General features: G+C 42.4%; 1 protein-coding gene across 1 annotated transcript; it reads right to left on the bottom strand.

Moving 5' to 3' along the window:
• Positions 1-12,264: 12,264 nt before the first annotated feature.
• Positions 12,265-14,409, bottom strand: TUSC1 (tumor suppressor candidate 1). The gene has a single exon (XM_030567315.1). It carries the CDS (start codon positions 14,399-14,401, stop codon positions 13,838-13,840), a length of 564 nt encoding a protein of 187 aa, XP_030423175.1. The 5' UTR covers positions 14,402-14,409; the 3' UTR covers positions 12,265-13,837.
• Positions 14,410-14,786: the final 377 nt, after the last annotated feature.

The raw sequence follows: 14,786 nt of genomic DNA, 5'->3' as shown, positions 1-14,786 counted from the left end.
GCCTCAGTTTTTAATAAGACGAGTGAGGAGTTTAGCGATGATGGAGGGATGATAAACGGGAATGTGGATATGGAGGTGGATATTACCGCATCTGAGGTAGAGGCCAAACTTGAACAGCTTGATGGGACAAAATCAGAGGGCCCGGACAATCTCCATCAGAGGATATTAAAGGAACTGGCACGTGAAATTGCAAGCCCATTAGCGAGAATTTTTAAGCAATCGATAAACTCGGGGGTTGTGCCGTACGACTGGAGGATTGCTAACGTAGTCCCTATTTTTAAGAAAGGGAAGAAAAGTGATCCGGGTAATTATAGGCCTGTTAGCTTGACGTCTGTAGTGTGTAAGGTCTTGGAAAAAAATTTAAGGGAGAAAGTAGTAAAGGACATAGAGGTCAATGGTAATTGGGACGAACTGCAACATGGATTTACTAAAGGTAGATCGTGCCAAACCAATCTGATCTCCTTCTTTGAGATGGTGACGGATTACTTAGATAAAGGAAATGCGGTAGATCTAATTTACCTCGATTTCAGTAAGGCGTTTGACACGGTTCCGCATTGGGAACTGTTAGTTAAATTGGAAAAGATGGGGATGAATATGAAAGTTGTAAGGTGGATAAGGAAATGGTTAAAGGGGAGACTCCAACGGGTCGTCTTGAAGGGTGAACTGTCAGGCTGGAAGGAGGTTACTAGTGGAGTCCCTCAAGGATCGGTTTTGGGACCGATCTTATTTAACCTTTTTATTACCGACCTTGGCACAAAGAGCGGGAATGTGCTAATAAAGTTTGCGGATGACACGAAGTTGGGGGGTATTGCTAACACGGAGAAGGACAGGGATACTATTCAGGAAGATCTGGACCACCTTGTGAACTGGAGTAAGAGTAATAGGATGAAATACAATAGTGAAAAGTGCAAGGTCATGCACTTAGGGATTAATAATAAGAATTTTAGATATACGTTGGGGACGCATCAGTTGGAAGCGACGGAGGAGGAGAAGGACCTTGGGGTATTGGTCGATAGCAGGATGACTATGAGCCGCCAATGTGATATGGCTGTTAAAAAAGCAAATGCGATTTTAGGATGCATTAGGCGAGGTATTTCCAGCAAGGATAAGGAGGTGTTAGTACCGTTATATAAGGCGCTGGTGAGACCCCATCTGGAATATTGTGTGCAGTTCTGGTGTCCCATGTTCAAGAATGATGAATTCAAACTGGAACAGGCCCAGAGACGGGCTACTAGGATGATCCGAGGAATGGAAAACCTGCCTTATGAAAGGAGACTCAAAGAGCTTGGCTTGTTTAGCCTGGCCAAAAGAAGGCTGCGGGGGGATATGCTTGCTCTATATAAATATATCAGGGGGGTTAACGTTAGGGAGGGAGAGGAATTATTTAAGTTTAGTACTAATGTAGGCACGAGGACAAATGGATACAAACTGGATATTAGGAAGTTTAGACTTGAAATTAGACGAAGGTTTCTAACCATGAGGGGAGTGAAGTTTTGGAACAGCCTTCCGAGGGAAGTAGTGGGGGCAAAAGACTTATCTGGCTTCAAGACTAAACTTGATAAGTATATGGAGGGGATGTTATGATGGGATAGTTTAATTTGGGCAATTGATCTTGGATTATCACCAGATAAGTCTGCTCAGTGGTTTGCGGGGAGATGTTGGATGGGATGGGATGGGAACTGAGTTACTGCAGAGAATTCCTTCTTGGGTGCTGGCAGGTGAGTCTTGCCCACATGCTCAGGGTTTAGCTGATCGCCATATTTGGGGTCAGGAAGGAATTTTCCTCCAGGGCGGATTGGCAGGGGCCCTGGAGGTTTTTCACCTTCCTCTGCAGCGTGGGGCATGGGTCGCTTGCTGGTGGATTCTCTGCAGTTTGAGGTCTTCAAACCAGTTTTGAGGATTTCAATAACTCAGTCCTGGGTTAGGGGTTGTTATAAAAGTGGATGGGTAGGGTTCTGTGGCCTGCCTTGTGCAGGAGGTCAGACTAGATGATCATATTGGTCCCTTCTGACCTATGAGTCTATGAGTCTATAAAGTAGATTAACTGATTCCTGACTGGTGCTGCACAGGTATTACTCAGTCCTGTTCACCATGTAAATTGGTTTAAGTTCTTTAGCAAGTGGGATAACTACAGACAGTTAATATTAAAGACATCTATAAGTCTGAAGCTCTAAAATAAGACAGGGCTCACCAGAGCTGTCTTTGGGATATTGTAGAAGCATCTTACTGTACCTATAAAGGCAATAAACCTTCAATATATTTGGGTCAAGAGAGGTTAGGAAAGTTTCTTTTCAGCAATCAACATTTTAAAAAATATACACAGTCAGCAGCAGACTGAGAAATGTCCTTCTGGAGAAGCTCTGTACCTATGCATAACAATTTTACAGCTGGTTACAAGTTATGAGTTCAGGAAATGAAATGCATACAATCTGACAAATAAAAATAGCCGGATGCAATATTTGTAGAGTGCTTTGAGTATTTTATTTCACCATTTTAATGGTTAATCGAAAACTGAAACCTAGCATAAAAATTTGTTACTTACACCATATTATCTGGATTCCCTCGTCTCCATTTACTGATCCAGCACAACAAGGCTTCCCCAGACACTAAGAAACTGCACTTGCTTATAATTCCCATCTTTATGAGACTTAAGTTGAGTGCTGCACACACCATTTTCTCACTCATCTTGTCACCGGTTCTTGGGCAGACAGAATTAATTTTAGTAACAACCACTGTCCAGCGGACACACAACATCAGTTGTAGGTTGTTACTCTAGAAGGACTGAATTCTGCTTGTCTTTCTCATGTGAGTAGACTCATTGGGTTCAATGGCATTTAAGGCACAAGCACACAGCAAATCAGACATATACAAAGTATGGAAGATTCTTAATTATAAATATACAGAATAACAGTAAAACATTTCCAGCGTATGAGCACCACCTAAGTTTACAAGCAAGTTAACTACAAAGCTAACTGCCTGGGCCCTGGAACTGCACCTAAGGAAGGCTTTGTTGTCCATGTGTATGTAGCTAAGTTAGCTTTGTAATTAAAACTACCTCATCTCCAGAATTGCACCTAAAGAAAGCTGTGTTGCTGGTTAAAAAGAACTTTCACAGTACACAGTTCCTGACTAAACTATTAAAATGCATGTTTTAGAAATAAGGAATCTTACCATATAAATGGTCTAAGTCAAGAGATACTAGACACTTATGTCTTTGAATATAGCACACACAAGCAAGAATTTCAAAGATGTTACAAGATGCTACACATGGATATCTAAGGTTGTAGAGGGAAAAAAAGAGTGGTGTTAAACCCCAATTCTGCAGCTGACTGCACAGGTGCACACTTATGCGCAATCAGTTGCAAGATCATGGCCTTATACTGTTTTATTTGAGTAGTAGTATATGGTCATGAAATTAAAGACTTTTGTACTGCATATACACAAAGAAGCACGGTCAAGACTGCATGTAGCAAGACAGACAGAAAATTTTTACTTGTGCAAAATGACCCAGAATATCAGAAGTTTTCACGGTGAATACAGTGGGTGCAGAAACAAAATATTCTTTTTCCATTATTTCAGCTGGAAGATGTCTGACTTGGAAGTAAGGGTCTAAGAGCAGCTGCCATGTCATTTTTGCTTTTATTTTTCTGAAGAAAATTGTTGGATTAATGTCACATCCTGTCAGATGCAGTACTAGTGTAAAGTCAAAGGATGTACCTTTCATTGACAGTTAATGAATGAGAGAGCCTCTGCTGGAGCAGTGAAAAACAGGTAGGACTATATTATTTATGTACCTTTATTTCAGAAGAGGAGCTAGCAAGCTTTTTAGCAAAGTTCTTGAGCAGAGTGTGCATTAAGGAGCTGCAGAATGCACTTTTTAGCAGTTAATTAATTTCAGAAATATTAGTGACAAATGTTCACACTGAAAATAGAATATTGAGACAGTAGCTATGAGACTGTGCCTCATCTTGTGACAGAGGAGAATGGTTGTGGGTGCATTAGATGAATGTGTGCTCGTTTGAGCCTAGATCTCAATGGTCACCCTTTGTTCTAATTTTCAATTTACAGACAGCAGTTGGATGATTTTCACATTTGCTTTCTGCTGGAGAGAGTGACATGATGTAGGTTATCTTTCCTCTTCACCTGGCAAGTGCATACTTAGAGGTGATGTGCTTGGTGATGCAGTAGTAGTGATATTAAGGATACTAATTACTAATCATACTAAGGACATCAAGGTGTTGGTTTTAACCACAAGGCCCTTGAAGGTAAAGGCTTGGTCACCTGAGAAACCATCTCTCCTTCTCTATTCAATATGTCCACAGGTCCAATCAACACAGGCACTCAAAGTGGAGACCATTCAGTCCAAAAATAAGGATTAAAGGACAAGGCTGGAGAACAGATGCACCAATGAATACATTAACCCCACAACAATGATCACATACTCCTTCAGATAATCCTATTTCTCCTTTTACAACTCAATAGACTCTCAATCACTCAAACAGAATAAAATCAGAGCAATCCCAAGGCCTGCATACAGGTTTTGGATCATCTGCATGGCAGGGGTGTATTATCGCCTAGGCCAACAAGGCCTAGACTAGGGCGGCAAATTTGTGGGGGCGGCACTTGCGCTCTCAGAATTTTTTTTTTTTTTTGCTTCGTCACTTGCAATCTTGGGGCAGCAAAAAACCCTGGGCCTACGGGCGGTAAAATCATTAATCCGCCACTGCTGCGTGGGCTGTTCTCTCTTGTGTATAGTATTACTGGGCAGATTAAGCACTGGACTAGAACTCAGGAGACCTGGATTCTGTTCCCCATTTGGCTAGACTGCTGGATGAGTTTAGACAAATCCTTCACCTCCCTGTACCACAGTTCACCCATCTGTAAAATGAGGATAACTGATATTGAACTCTTTTGTAAAGTACTTTGAGATCTAGTAAGGAAAAGCACTATATAAGAGTTAGGTATTATTATGTGAACCCCCTTTACCATAATATCTCACAATCCTTAAGGTATTTACCAACCCAACCTTGTGAAATAGGGAGATACTATTATCCTCATATTACAGTTGAGGAATTGTGATTTACCCAGTCACACAGGAAGTCTGTGGTAGAGCAGGGACTTGAACCCAGGAATCCCAAGTCCTCAGCTAGAGCTCTAAACACTGGACCGTCCTTACTCTTGTGCTGAAGCTCTCTAGGACTGATCAAAGAAAGATTAAATTTACAATACACAATGGAATAAATGTTACTATTGCTTAGGTGCCTAGTAGTGCTAGCACCCGCCTGGCACCAGGTGAGCTTTCACATGAATGTGCACACTAAGACTAGGTCTTCATATGCCCCAGAATCCTTCCTGTCTATCTGAACAGGAGTTAAACAGTACTCACTGTTGTGTTGTCCCTCTACAAGGCAGGAAGATTTCTCCATGTGAAGCAGGTCTCTGGGTTGCTCAGTCCCTTGGCTTCCAGCCTAGGGGAAGGCTAATAGATGAAACTAGCTGTCAGATCTCTCTCGCTGGATAGTGGTGTTCAAGAAATACTTCCTAATCCAGACTTGTTTGCTTGCCTTTCTCCCTACTGTTTTGGCCCCTTGATTGGGGAGAATGGGGACCTGCCAGGCTGGCTTCTCTTTACTACTTGTCTCCAGTAGCCATTTTGGAGGCAGGTGGGGGTGGTTAAAAAAGGAGAGACACCTCTTGTGAAGGTGAGGGTAGCTAGACTTTTCTGAGAACTAAAATGGACCTCTCGCTCCTACCCTGGAGAAAACAACTGAGGGTTACAACTCTTTCTGCTGCTAGAAGCCAACTCCCCTATCTCCCCCTCAAATAATAGGCTGGGGTAGATTTGCTGTGAGTACCTGAACAGTCCCAGTGTCTACAGAGTGTGATTGTTTTTTCAAGCATGTCAGTCAGGCTGCTGGCCTAGTAACTCCTCCTTTTCTCTAGTCCAGCCCCCATTGTCCAAGTTTCACCCACATAGTTAGGATGTCCATTTCTGTATCAATTTCCTCACCTCTACATCCATGCTGCTTCTTCAAAACAACAAGGAGAAAACACCAAAAATAGAGAGGAGGATGATGATGATGATGATTGGTAGCAGGTGTGATTCAACTATTATTGGCATTTTATTTCTGCTTTTCTTTTTCTCTCTTTTCCCTTATTGCAATTTAAATGAATGAGGATGAGAAGAGGGAACTATAGCTCTTGTCTACCGAGAGTTTTCCTGGAAGATTATATAGTCATCAAGGGAGACCTAGTAGGATGACAAGGCAAAAAGAAAAAAAAATCTTCTGTGAAAATTAACAAAACTGGAATAGGGTGAATGTTCACAACTTCAGCAAAATAAGTTAGGTACACAAATGCTGATATTTTGCATCTACAACGATCCTGGTGATAAACTACCTAAAGCGCAGATCTTGCCAAGCTTGGTGAGTTAGACCTAGATTTTAAAGATATTTAGGTGCTGCTCTGCTCAGAGTTGCAAGGTTGAAGGCCCAGATCCTCAGAGGTATTAAATTCAGGAGCCTAAACTCACATTGATTTCAGTGGGAGTTAGATGCATAAATACTTTTGAGGATTTGGGCCTAAGTGACTTAGGTGCCAAGTCTCATTGTCAAGTGATTTAGGCACTTAGGAGACTAAATTTCATTAAAAGTCAATGAGGCTCAGATCCACAAGGGACTTAGGTGTCTAAATCCCACTGCAAGCCATAAAAACCCTCATTCAGCTGCTGCGTAACCTTGCAGGTGCCTAAACTCACTCGTCACATTTTTCATTATACAGTTCTCTAACTGCCTAAGTTTCTGCCTGTAGGCATGCACATTGCTCAGGAATATGGCTAGATGTTTATCTCACACCTAAGCTCCAGCAGGATCCTCAAATCAGGTAAAGACTGGCTAATTTGCCTGTGGGGCTAATTGGGCGTGTTCCGAGCACACAAAATGGCCAGAAAGCCCAATTATCCTGTTTAATCGAGTGGTTAGGGGATTCTCCTAGGATGTGAAAGACCTTGGTTTAATTCCCTTCTCTGCTTGATGACAGACAGGGAATTCAACAGGGGTTTCCCACCTGTCACAAAGGTACCCAACCACTGGATTATGGGATATTCTGTGTGGATCTCCCTCAGTCTCTCCTGTTGAAGCCATTCCACTTTGTAAAAATAATTAAATATACATTGGTCCAGAGAGTGGGAATGACTCTGTAGTCTGGGGGTAAAGAATCCCTGTTCAAATGCACTCCCTCATCAGGAAGAGGGAGAACTCAGCCAGGGTCTCTCATATCCCAGGTGAATACCCTAACCACTACGCTAAAGGTGTTCAGGAGACCTCTTCCTCTACAAACACACGCTCATTTTGTGTGTAGGTAGGTACAACACTAGGTGCCTTCAGTGCCTGACTCCAGAAGTGTTTCCAGCCATGAATCCCTCTTGTCTGGAGTTAGGCACCAAACTCTGTGAGACAGGCACACCCCTCTCTTCAGCATCTGCTATTGACTAGCTTAGGTAGCTCCGTGCCTAACATGCTGGATTTGTGGATCCCATTCTCAAGTGCATCTCTCTCTCTCTCCACACATTGTATAAGGAGCTTAGGCAACTAATGCAGGGTTTATGGATTCTGCTGGGTGCCTAAAAATTAGGCAATGCTACATTCAGCATTGCAATGCCCAAGTCCCTTTGTGGATTTGGCCCTGAGCCTTTACCAAACCAAAACTGGGACCACACCACTTCTTTATTAATAAAAGAGACTGTTCTTACTGCCTCACACAGGGATAAAGCATTACTGAACGCATACAGGCATGGTTGTGACTGAAGAGGAGGGAAGGGTCTAGAGTTAATAGGAATAGAGGTATAGCTAAATTTTTGCAATTAGTGTACAGGCACACCAGCTGCATTACCTCAGTGGACTATTATCTCTATAATTTTCATAAGTAACCATTATTAGTAACAATCATGTCCACTAATATATCAGGCATGATGTATAATATGCTTTGCAGCTATATCACCCGGCCTATGATCTACTTAGTGCTTACAACCTCAATGGCAGGCTAGGTCAAGTACTTGGATGTGATATCTTCAAGGAACACCTAGGAGCTGTAAAAGTGACATTGATCGCAGTACTCTTCCTTTTCAGGTTAATACTGAAATAATGCTACAGAGCATGGGGTCAGGAAGCACTGTGCTAAAATAGGTGTCAAGTTTCAGAAAGGATGTAAAATAGAGGTCCTGCCCCCATATGGTCATTAAAAAAAGGTCCTACCCCCTCAGGGTCTACAGCACTTGTAGGAGAACTGCTAAACCTGCACACGAATTTCATCTGAAGTAACTGGTCCTAATGAATGCTATTGCTAATAGTCTCTGCCAATGGTAGGGACTAGGGATCAGATCCACAAAAGGACTTAGGCATGTAATGCCGAGCATCAAACCCAATGACTGTTCCACTGTGGATATTTAGTCACTGGACCAAAGAGAATGGGAATTACTCTGTTACCCTGTGGTTAGGGCATGCACCTGGGAGGTGGGAGACCTTGGTCCAGTCCCCCTGCTCTTTCATAATTTTCCACAAAAGCTTCAACAGGAGAGACTAAAGGAACACCACAGCAAAACATCCCATAGCTCAGTAGTTAGAGAACTCTCCTGAGAGGCAGGACACCGCGTTCAAATCCTTTGTCTCCTAGCAGAAACGGGGAATTGACTAGGTCTTCCACATCCCAGGTGAGTGCTCTCACCACTTGGCTATAAGTTTAAGGTGGGCTGCTCCTTCTCCAGCTCTATTTTGAATGGGACCCAATCTAGTAGGCACCCTGAAAATACACCAAATGCCTACCTTCCCCTTGTTTGTGGCTCGCTCTAGGGCTTAGTGGAAGATAGTTACCCAGGAAGACTAGAGGAAGGCAGAAGTATGCATACCCAGAGACTGAAACATAGGTGTATATGAAATATTTACCCTGAAAAATTTAGGCATCTAAACTCACTTGGTGCTTAAAGGATTGGCAAGAGTTTTATGGATCACAGTGGAGCCAAAACCAGGATTTAGGTGCCTACATCCAGGGTTTAGACACTTAAGAACTTTTATGGATCCCACCTACGTAGGTATGAAGACTCAACTACGCTCTTGCTGTAACAGATTTTCCTTCAGGAGCTTGCGGTCACTGCATGCCATACCTGTGTTGCGCATGACAAAGTACTTTTTCCTAGTGATGCTAGTCTGACACCTTCCCATTTAAGTTTACACTTTACATCCAATTTAAATCTTTTCATTCAATTAAAAAAGCTACTTTAAACATAAATTCAATAGCTCTGCTTCAGTGATATATCACTCCTGTATGCTTTTATTATGTATGTTCTTTTTCTGAGCTATGTAACTAAATTATGCTCTCTCCCTTACTGCTCATGCTACCTACCCATTTTGTGCTGTGTCACTGACCCCTTCCTCCTCCTGCATAGACACTTCTCCAACAATCTCTCTACAGCCTTTCATCACTCTTCTAGTCTTATCTTCTGCTAGTCTAGCTCAGTCCTGCTCTGTATGCATGAAGCTGGTACGCAGAACAATGAGCAAGGGATTCAGCAGACCTGGTCAAGGAGAAACATTAGTAGCAAAAATTTAAACAAAAGGTTTAATTTTGGCATATTACTAATTCACATTCTAATAAGGTCTGATTTTTTTGGGAAAGGAGTTCCATAAGGAGAGCAGCAGAATATAGTAACTGTATAGGCACACAATTACTTTTATCGAAACTCACAAAGCTCCAAGCCCATATTTTAATTTTAAACTACCACTTCCCCCAGTCTGAACAGTGACTTTCCATATAACTTACTTCCTAGTTACACCACTAATTTTAAGTACAAATACATTGATACAGGAGAGGAGATTGTGAAAAGGGAAGAGTAACAGATGATTGCTTTCATGAGGATAGGTGAACTAAACTAATCTGAACTGCTTTAGTTTATCACAAAGACATTTAATTTATTTCATTATACTCTGTGGGCAAGTTAAAGCACCCCAAGGCCTTAACATATTCAAGGAGATGAGTGTAGCGGACAAAGACTCCTTCAGAAAGCAATATTTAATAAAACTTAAATTAGGTCTCAGAAGAGTCACAGAATGTATATTAACTATGGCACCACACTTGAGATATTATGTTCATATGCATGTGTTTTAAAGTAACTGCCATCACACACACATCCCAAAAGTTATTTTAATATAGGTACGGATATAGCTTCTGCTGAATCATCCACTTAATTTTTGAGGGGGTGAAGAGGGGCCACAAGAGAGATGGATAATGTACAGTCCACAGATAAGAAGGTTAAATGTTCATGTAAAAACAAGAGACTTCTTTTCACTAGTTCCAATGGGAGATGGCAAATCTACACCGATCTAACAGTTTTTATTTTTCCAAATGGAGTGGGATATTTCAGCAAATTAGTTAAAATAATCTAATTTGTCTTTCAAGTTTTGTAGAACACATGTTTTAATAAAGTTATTATTTACCTAGAATAATCAAGTTCATTATTTATTCTGATCAATATTTACAGAGAAACAGGAAGAAGCCTAAATAAGTATGGGAAAAATCCCTACAAATATAGAAGTCTGATTTTCCTCTGAATTCTTCATACAGGATCTATAAAATACTATGTGAGAATCATAAGGCAGCCAAAAAAAGTGTGTGTGTTTTGTTCTAAAGAAGGATTTAAAAAGAGGGAAGTGATCCACTGGTCCAGGGAGTTAATTTATTATGGCAACCAAAATAAGAAAGCAACTTTCCCCATCAAATACTTGAGGGAGGCATGGAGGAAAGGAAATTAGGATATATAATCAAGTTTTCAAAACGAGGAAGGCAATTTTTAATTGTATGAAAAATAAATTAGTGAAGAAAATGGGAGTGGTACAGCTCCATTTACAGAAAATAGTTTGGAGACCACATTCTACAACCTCCCCAAAAAAATAGTAAAAGAGCAGGTATTCAATAAGAGCATAAATGTGGAGTGCAATAGCCAACGCCAGGCACAATAAAAGACAACTAAGGATTCCACAGCAAGTAGATCAAAAGAAGAATGAAACTGGGAATGCTCTGGAGAAAGTGATAGACTTAAACATGGGAGTTGAAGGAAGTAAAAGATGTAAGGTGTAGGACAACTATGATTTCTGGTCCTGATTAGACATCTAAAGTCTGAATTACTGAGAGTGAGAGCAGAACCAGAGATATAGGACTAAGAGGATCAAAACAGAAAGACCAAGCAAGTTTAGAAAGAGGGAAGGTTAGGCAGTCTATAAAACTAACATTCCTTCCCATCATCTTAAAGTCTTGATGCTGTGAGTTCTAACACGAAAAACATCAAAATGTTTCTTGTACCAGTGATGACAATGAGGATTTTAATGTACAGTACACTGCACTAGAGCCAGAAACAAGTTACTGTTGCTATGGTATTAAAGGATAATTTTAATATTGAAAATTGTTAAAGGCCTGCTCCTGAGCTCTTAGTGATCCTGGTAATCCAACAGGAGTCACCTTTTCATCAATCTTTAGCCAATGTGTTCTAATATCAAGAGATAAAAACAGGGGTAAATCCTTAGCTAGTGTAAACTATTATAACTGACCTGAATTCAATAATTTATACCAACTAAAAATTTGACCCTTTAGTCTACCAATGTTAAATAATGCTTGAAAGACACTTACATATTTCAGCAGACCGCTAGTAATGAATCTGAGCCTCACTAGAATAGAAACTCCTGGGTGAATTTTGTTTGAGCTTTCTAAGCTGCAGGCCAGACATATATATTACATTTTAGAACCAATGATTCTTCTGTTTGAGTTCCTTTGTTTATCCATTAAATCTCTTAAAAAGTATGCATCAGCTATATAAATCTGTAATATTTAGATACCTTCCTTTAAGGCAATAATTAACTGCCCTCACTGTATCTGACATCTATAAGCTGCAATATCTGACTTGACTGTCTTCAAAATGGAACATGCTATAAACAAACTGTGGAGCACTGAATAAAATCCTGGAATCAGGGCCCTAATGCCTACAGCAATATTTTTTCTTAAGAAATAAGTTCTGTGTTCAGATGCTTTCCATCATTATATTTCAACAACACAGAATCACAGAAACGTAGGTCTGGAAAGGGCCTTAAAAGGTCATCTACTCAAGTACTGTAAGCCTATATTACACTAATCTTCTGCTAAACCATACAAGTTGCTTGGGCGCTTTTCTTTCTAAATCCCTCTTTTCATTTGCAGTTTATACATCTACTTTATTGGGAATGGTTCACAGAACATAGTAACTTTTATTTAAATATAAAACATTTGGACATATCACAGATGTTTTGTACCCATTGTACTTCACTTTTATTAGCCAATTTAAAATGGCTAGTAAGGGTAGTTTCAACCTAGTGAGCAAAGAAGACATTCAGAAACTGACATTCTAGAATTCCCATTAAAGACTAAGCAGGATGAACTGCACCGCAGAGGTGCTCTTTAGACCTATCACATTAAACAGGTCTATTCCCTTACAACGTAATTTAAAAGCTTTTTATGCATTGATATTGTTTAACAAATGATACTGTACATTTTATATCATAATTAAATTTGTATGCTGGATGCTACACAGACAATTCTAAACTTCAATTATATAAAATAATAAGTGAAGTTAGTACAAGTATTCCTCTTTTCCCATAAATATATCTAACTCCAAACAAAGTTTGAAGTTATGAGAGTGGTTTTGGTGTTTGTTTTGTTTCTTTTTTAAGGTTACATAAGTACCACCTTCTCTCAATGAAAAGTTTAGTAACTAAGTTTTAGGGACCCATCCCACAAGCAGCGGCATCCAACCCTAACTTTCCTCATCTGATTAATCCCACTAAAGGCAATGGGACTACTGATGAAAATAATGTTATTCTTATATGTTTACAAGGTTGGTTCTTCAGACAGCAAATAGAAACTAAAAATTAAAATAGTTTCCGTTATGTAAGTGAAAAAGAGTTTTTACTTAAAACAGAAAAAGATAAGTAATTAAGTAGCTTGTTTCTTAGAATTTTGAAAAAACCTTGGTACCAAAATTTAAGAACTCTGAAGAGTAGCTATTTACAGTATAAAACATATGTATATTATATTCAACTGCATATTAGAAATCACATCTAGTAGAAGCATTTGGTTGTCAAGGATTTATTTAGTATGACCTGTGGTTTTATGAACTGGATGTGCCATGTCTAGACCAATTATGCAACAAACAAGGATGAACAAATCAATAGTCAAAGATATACAGAGAATGGCGTGGCAGCCAACCAATTCAGAAGGATTCCCAGGATTATCAGCTTTCATTTAAAGTGCTGTCAAAATAAATCTGGCACACAAACTTTTCATTTTTTAAACTGATATACATGTGTACTAAAACCTAGTAGCAGGCTAAAAAATGTGCCATTGTTGGGTCATCTACAGAGCTATTATGGCCTCTATGAGATTTATTCACTCCTGCACAAAGATAACGAGACACACAGGTCCAAAATCAAAGCTGAGAAGGCAAACAGGGCAATGCCAGGAGGCGGCAAAGTCCAGAATCCATTTCTCCCTCTAGGACGAACTTCTCCTCAACATCCAAGGGCACGAGGCACCTGCGCTGTGAGGCCCTTTCCCTCCTGCTGCGTGGGGCTCCTGGGGGCCTCGTCCAGATGCTGTGGCTTCTCCTGCCGAAAGCTCCCGTGCCTACTTCTGGGACCCCAAAGCCCTGTGGGGCAGAGGAGCCCCGCCGTGAGGCGGCCGCTGGGTGCAGCCAGCTGGGTCCGCTTCAGGTACCAAAGGAGGGGTCCCCAAACCACTGCGGAGCCCCGCCAGCCTCCCCGGGCTATAGGGGCGGCACCAGGCTCTTCTCCGGCGGCGGCGGCGGCTGTGGCTGCTCCCCGTCCAACTCCCGCAGCAGCTCGTCCAGCTCCCCGTCCTCCTCCAACCCGTCCTGGGCGCGGCGGCGCCGCAGCTGCTGCAGGGCCCGGCGGTGCCTCTCCTGCAGCCGCCGCAGCTGGGCCGCGAGCGCCGCTTCCTCCTCCAGCTGCTGCTCGGGGGCGGAGCCCGGGCGGGGCGGCGCGTCGGGCTCCGGCCCGGGCCCCAGCAGCGCCTGGCGGAAGAGGCTGCGGTTCTCCCGGCGCAGCCGGCGGTTCTCCAGCCGCAGCCGCGCGTTCTCGTCCCGCAGCCGCGCGTTCTGGCGCTCCCGCTCCTCGCGGGCCCGCACCGCCTCGCTGTGGCTGGCGGCCAAGTCCGCGTATCGCTCCGCCAGCTGCTGCGGCGAGCCGCCCGCCAGGCCCCGCCAGCCGCACGCCGCCTCGCCTCCGCCAACGGCTGCCCCCCGACCCCTCCGCGAGCCCGCGCCGGGCCCGCAGCTCCAGCGCCGTCCAGCACCGCGCATGCGCCTCATCCGTGCTGTGCCTTCGCTGCTCTGGCTCCGCCCGCCTCCTCGGCGCAGCCGCGGAAGAGGGTCGCTTAATGATGACGCTGCTTTATGCAAACGAGAGGGCGGGGCTATAGGCTGCTGGAGCGGAGGTGGGGGTGACAGCTGTGGAAGCTGGTGCTGCCAGCTGTCTTTGTGCCTGCCCTCCAGGGCCAGATGTGCAGGAGGAGCCACAGGGGAGTCAACTCTCCCTTTTTAAAATGTGTTTTAAATAGCAGAATTTACCCACTAAATCTTTTGGCAAAGGTCAGGGCACCTGCTCTGAAAATACAAAGCACCAAAGCGATCCAGCAAGCCACCCTTTCCGACATTATTACGAAAAGATTCAAGTTGCTGATTACTATAGCATCAT

This window comes from Gopherus evgoodei, chromosome 6 (genome assembly GCF_007399415.2).
Source record: "Gopherus evgoodei ecotype Sinaloan lineage chromosome 6, rGopEvg1_v1.p, whole genome shotgun sequence".
NCBI classification, from domain to species: Eukaryota; Metazoa; Chordata; order Testudines; family Testudinidae; genus Gopherus; species Gopherus evgoodei.
This window is presented reverse-complemented; position numbering and strand designations above follow the sequence as displayed.

What these genes read in the sequence shown, in the direction of transcription:
- TUSC1 (XM_030567315.1), bottom strand. Translation starts at nt 14,401, where the DNA reads ATGAGGCGCATGCGCGGTGCTGGACGGCGCTGGAGCTGCGGGCCCGGC.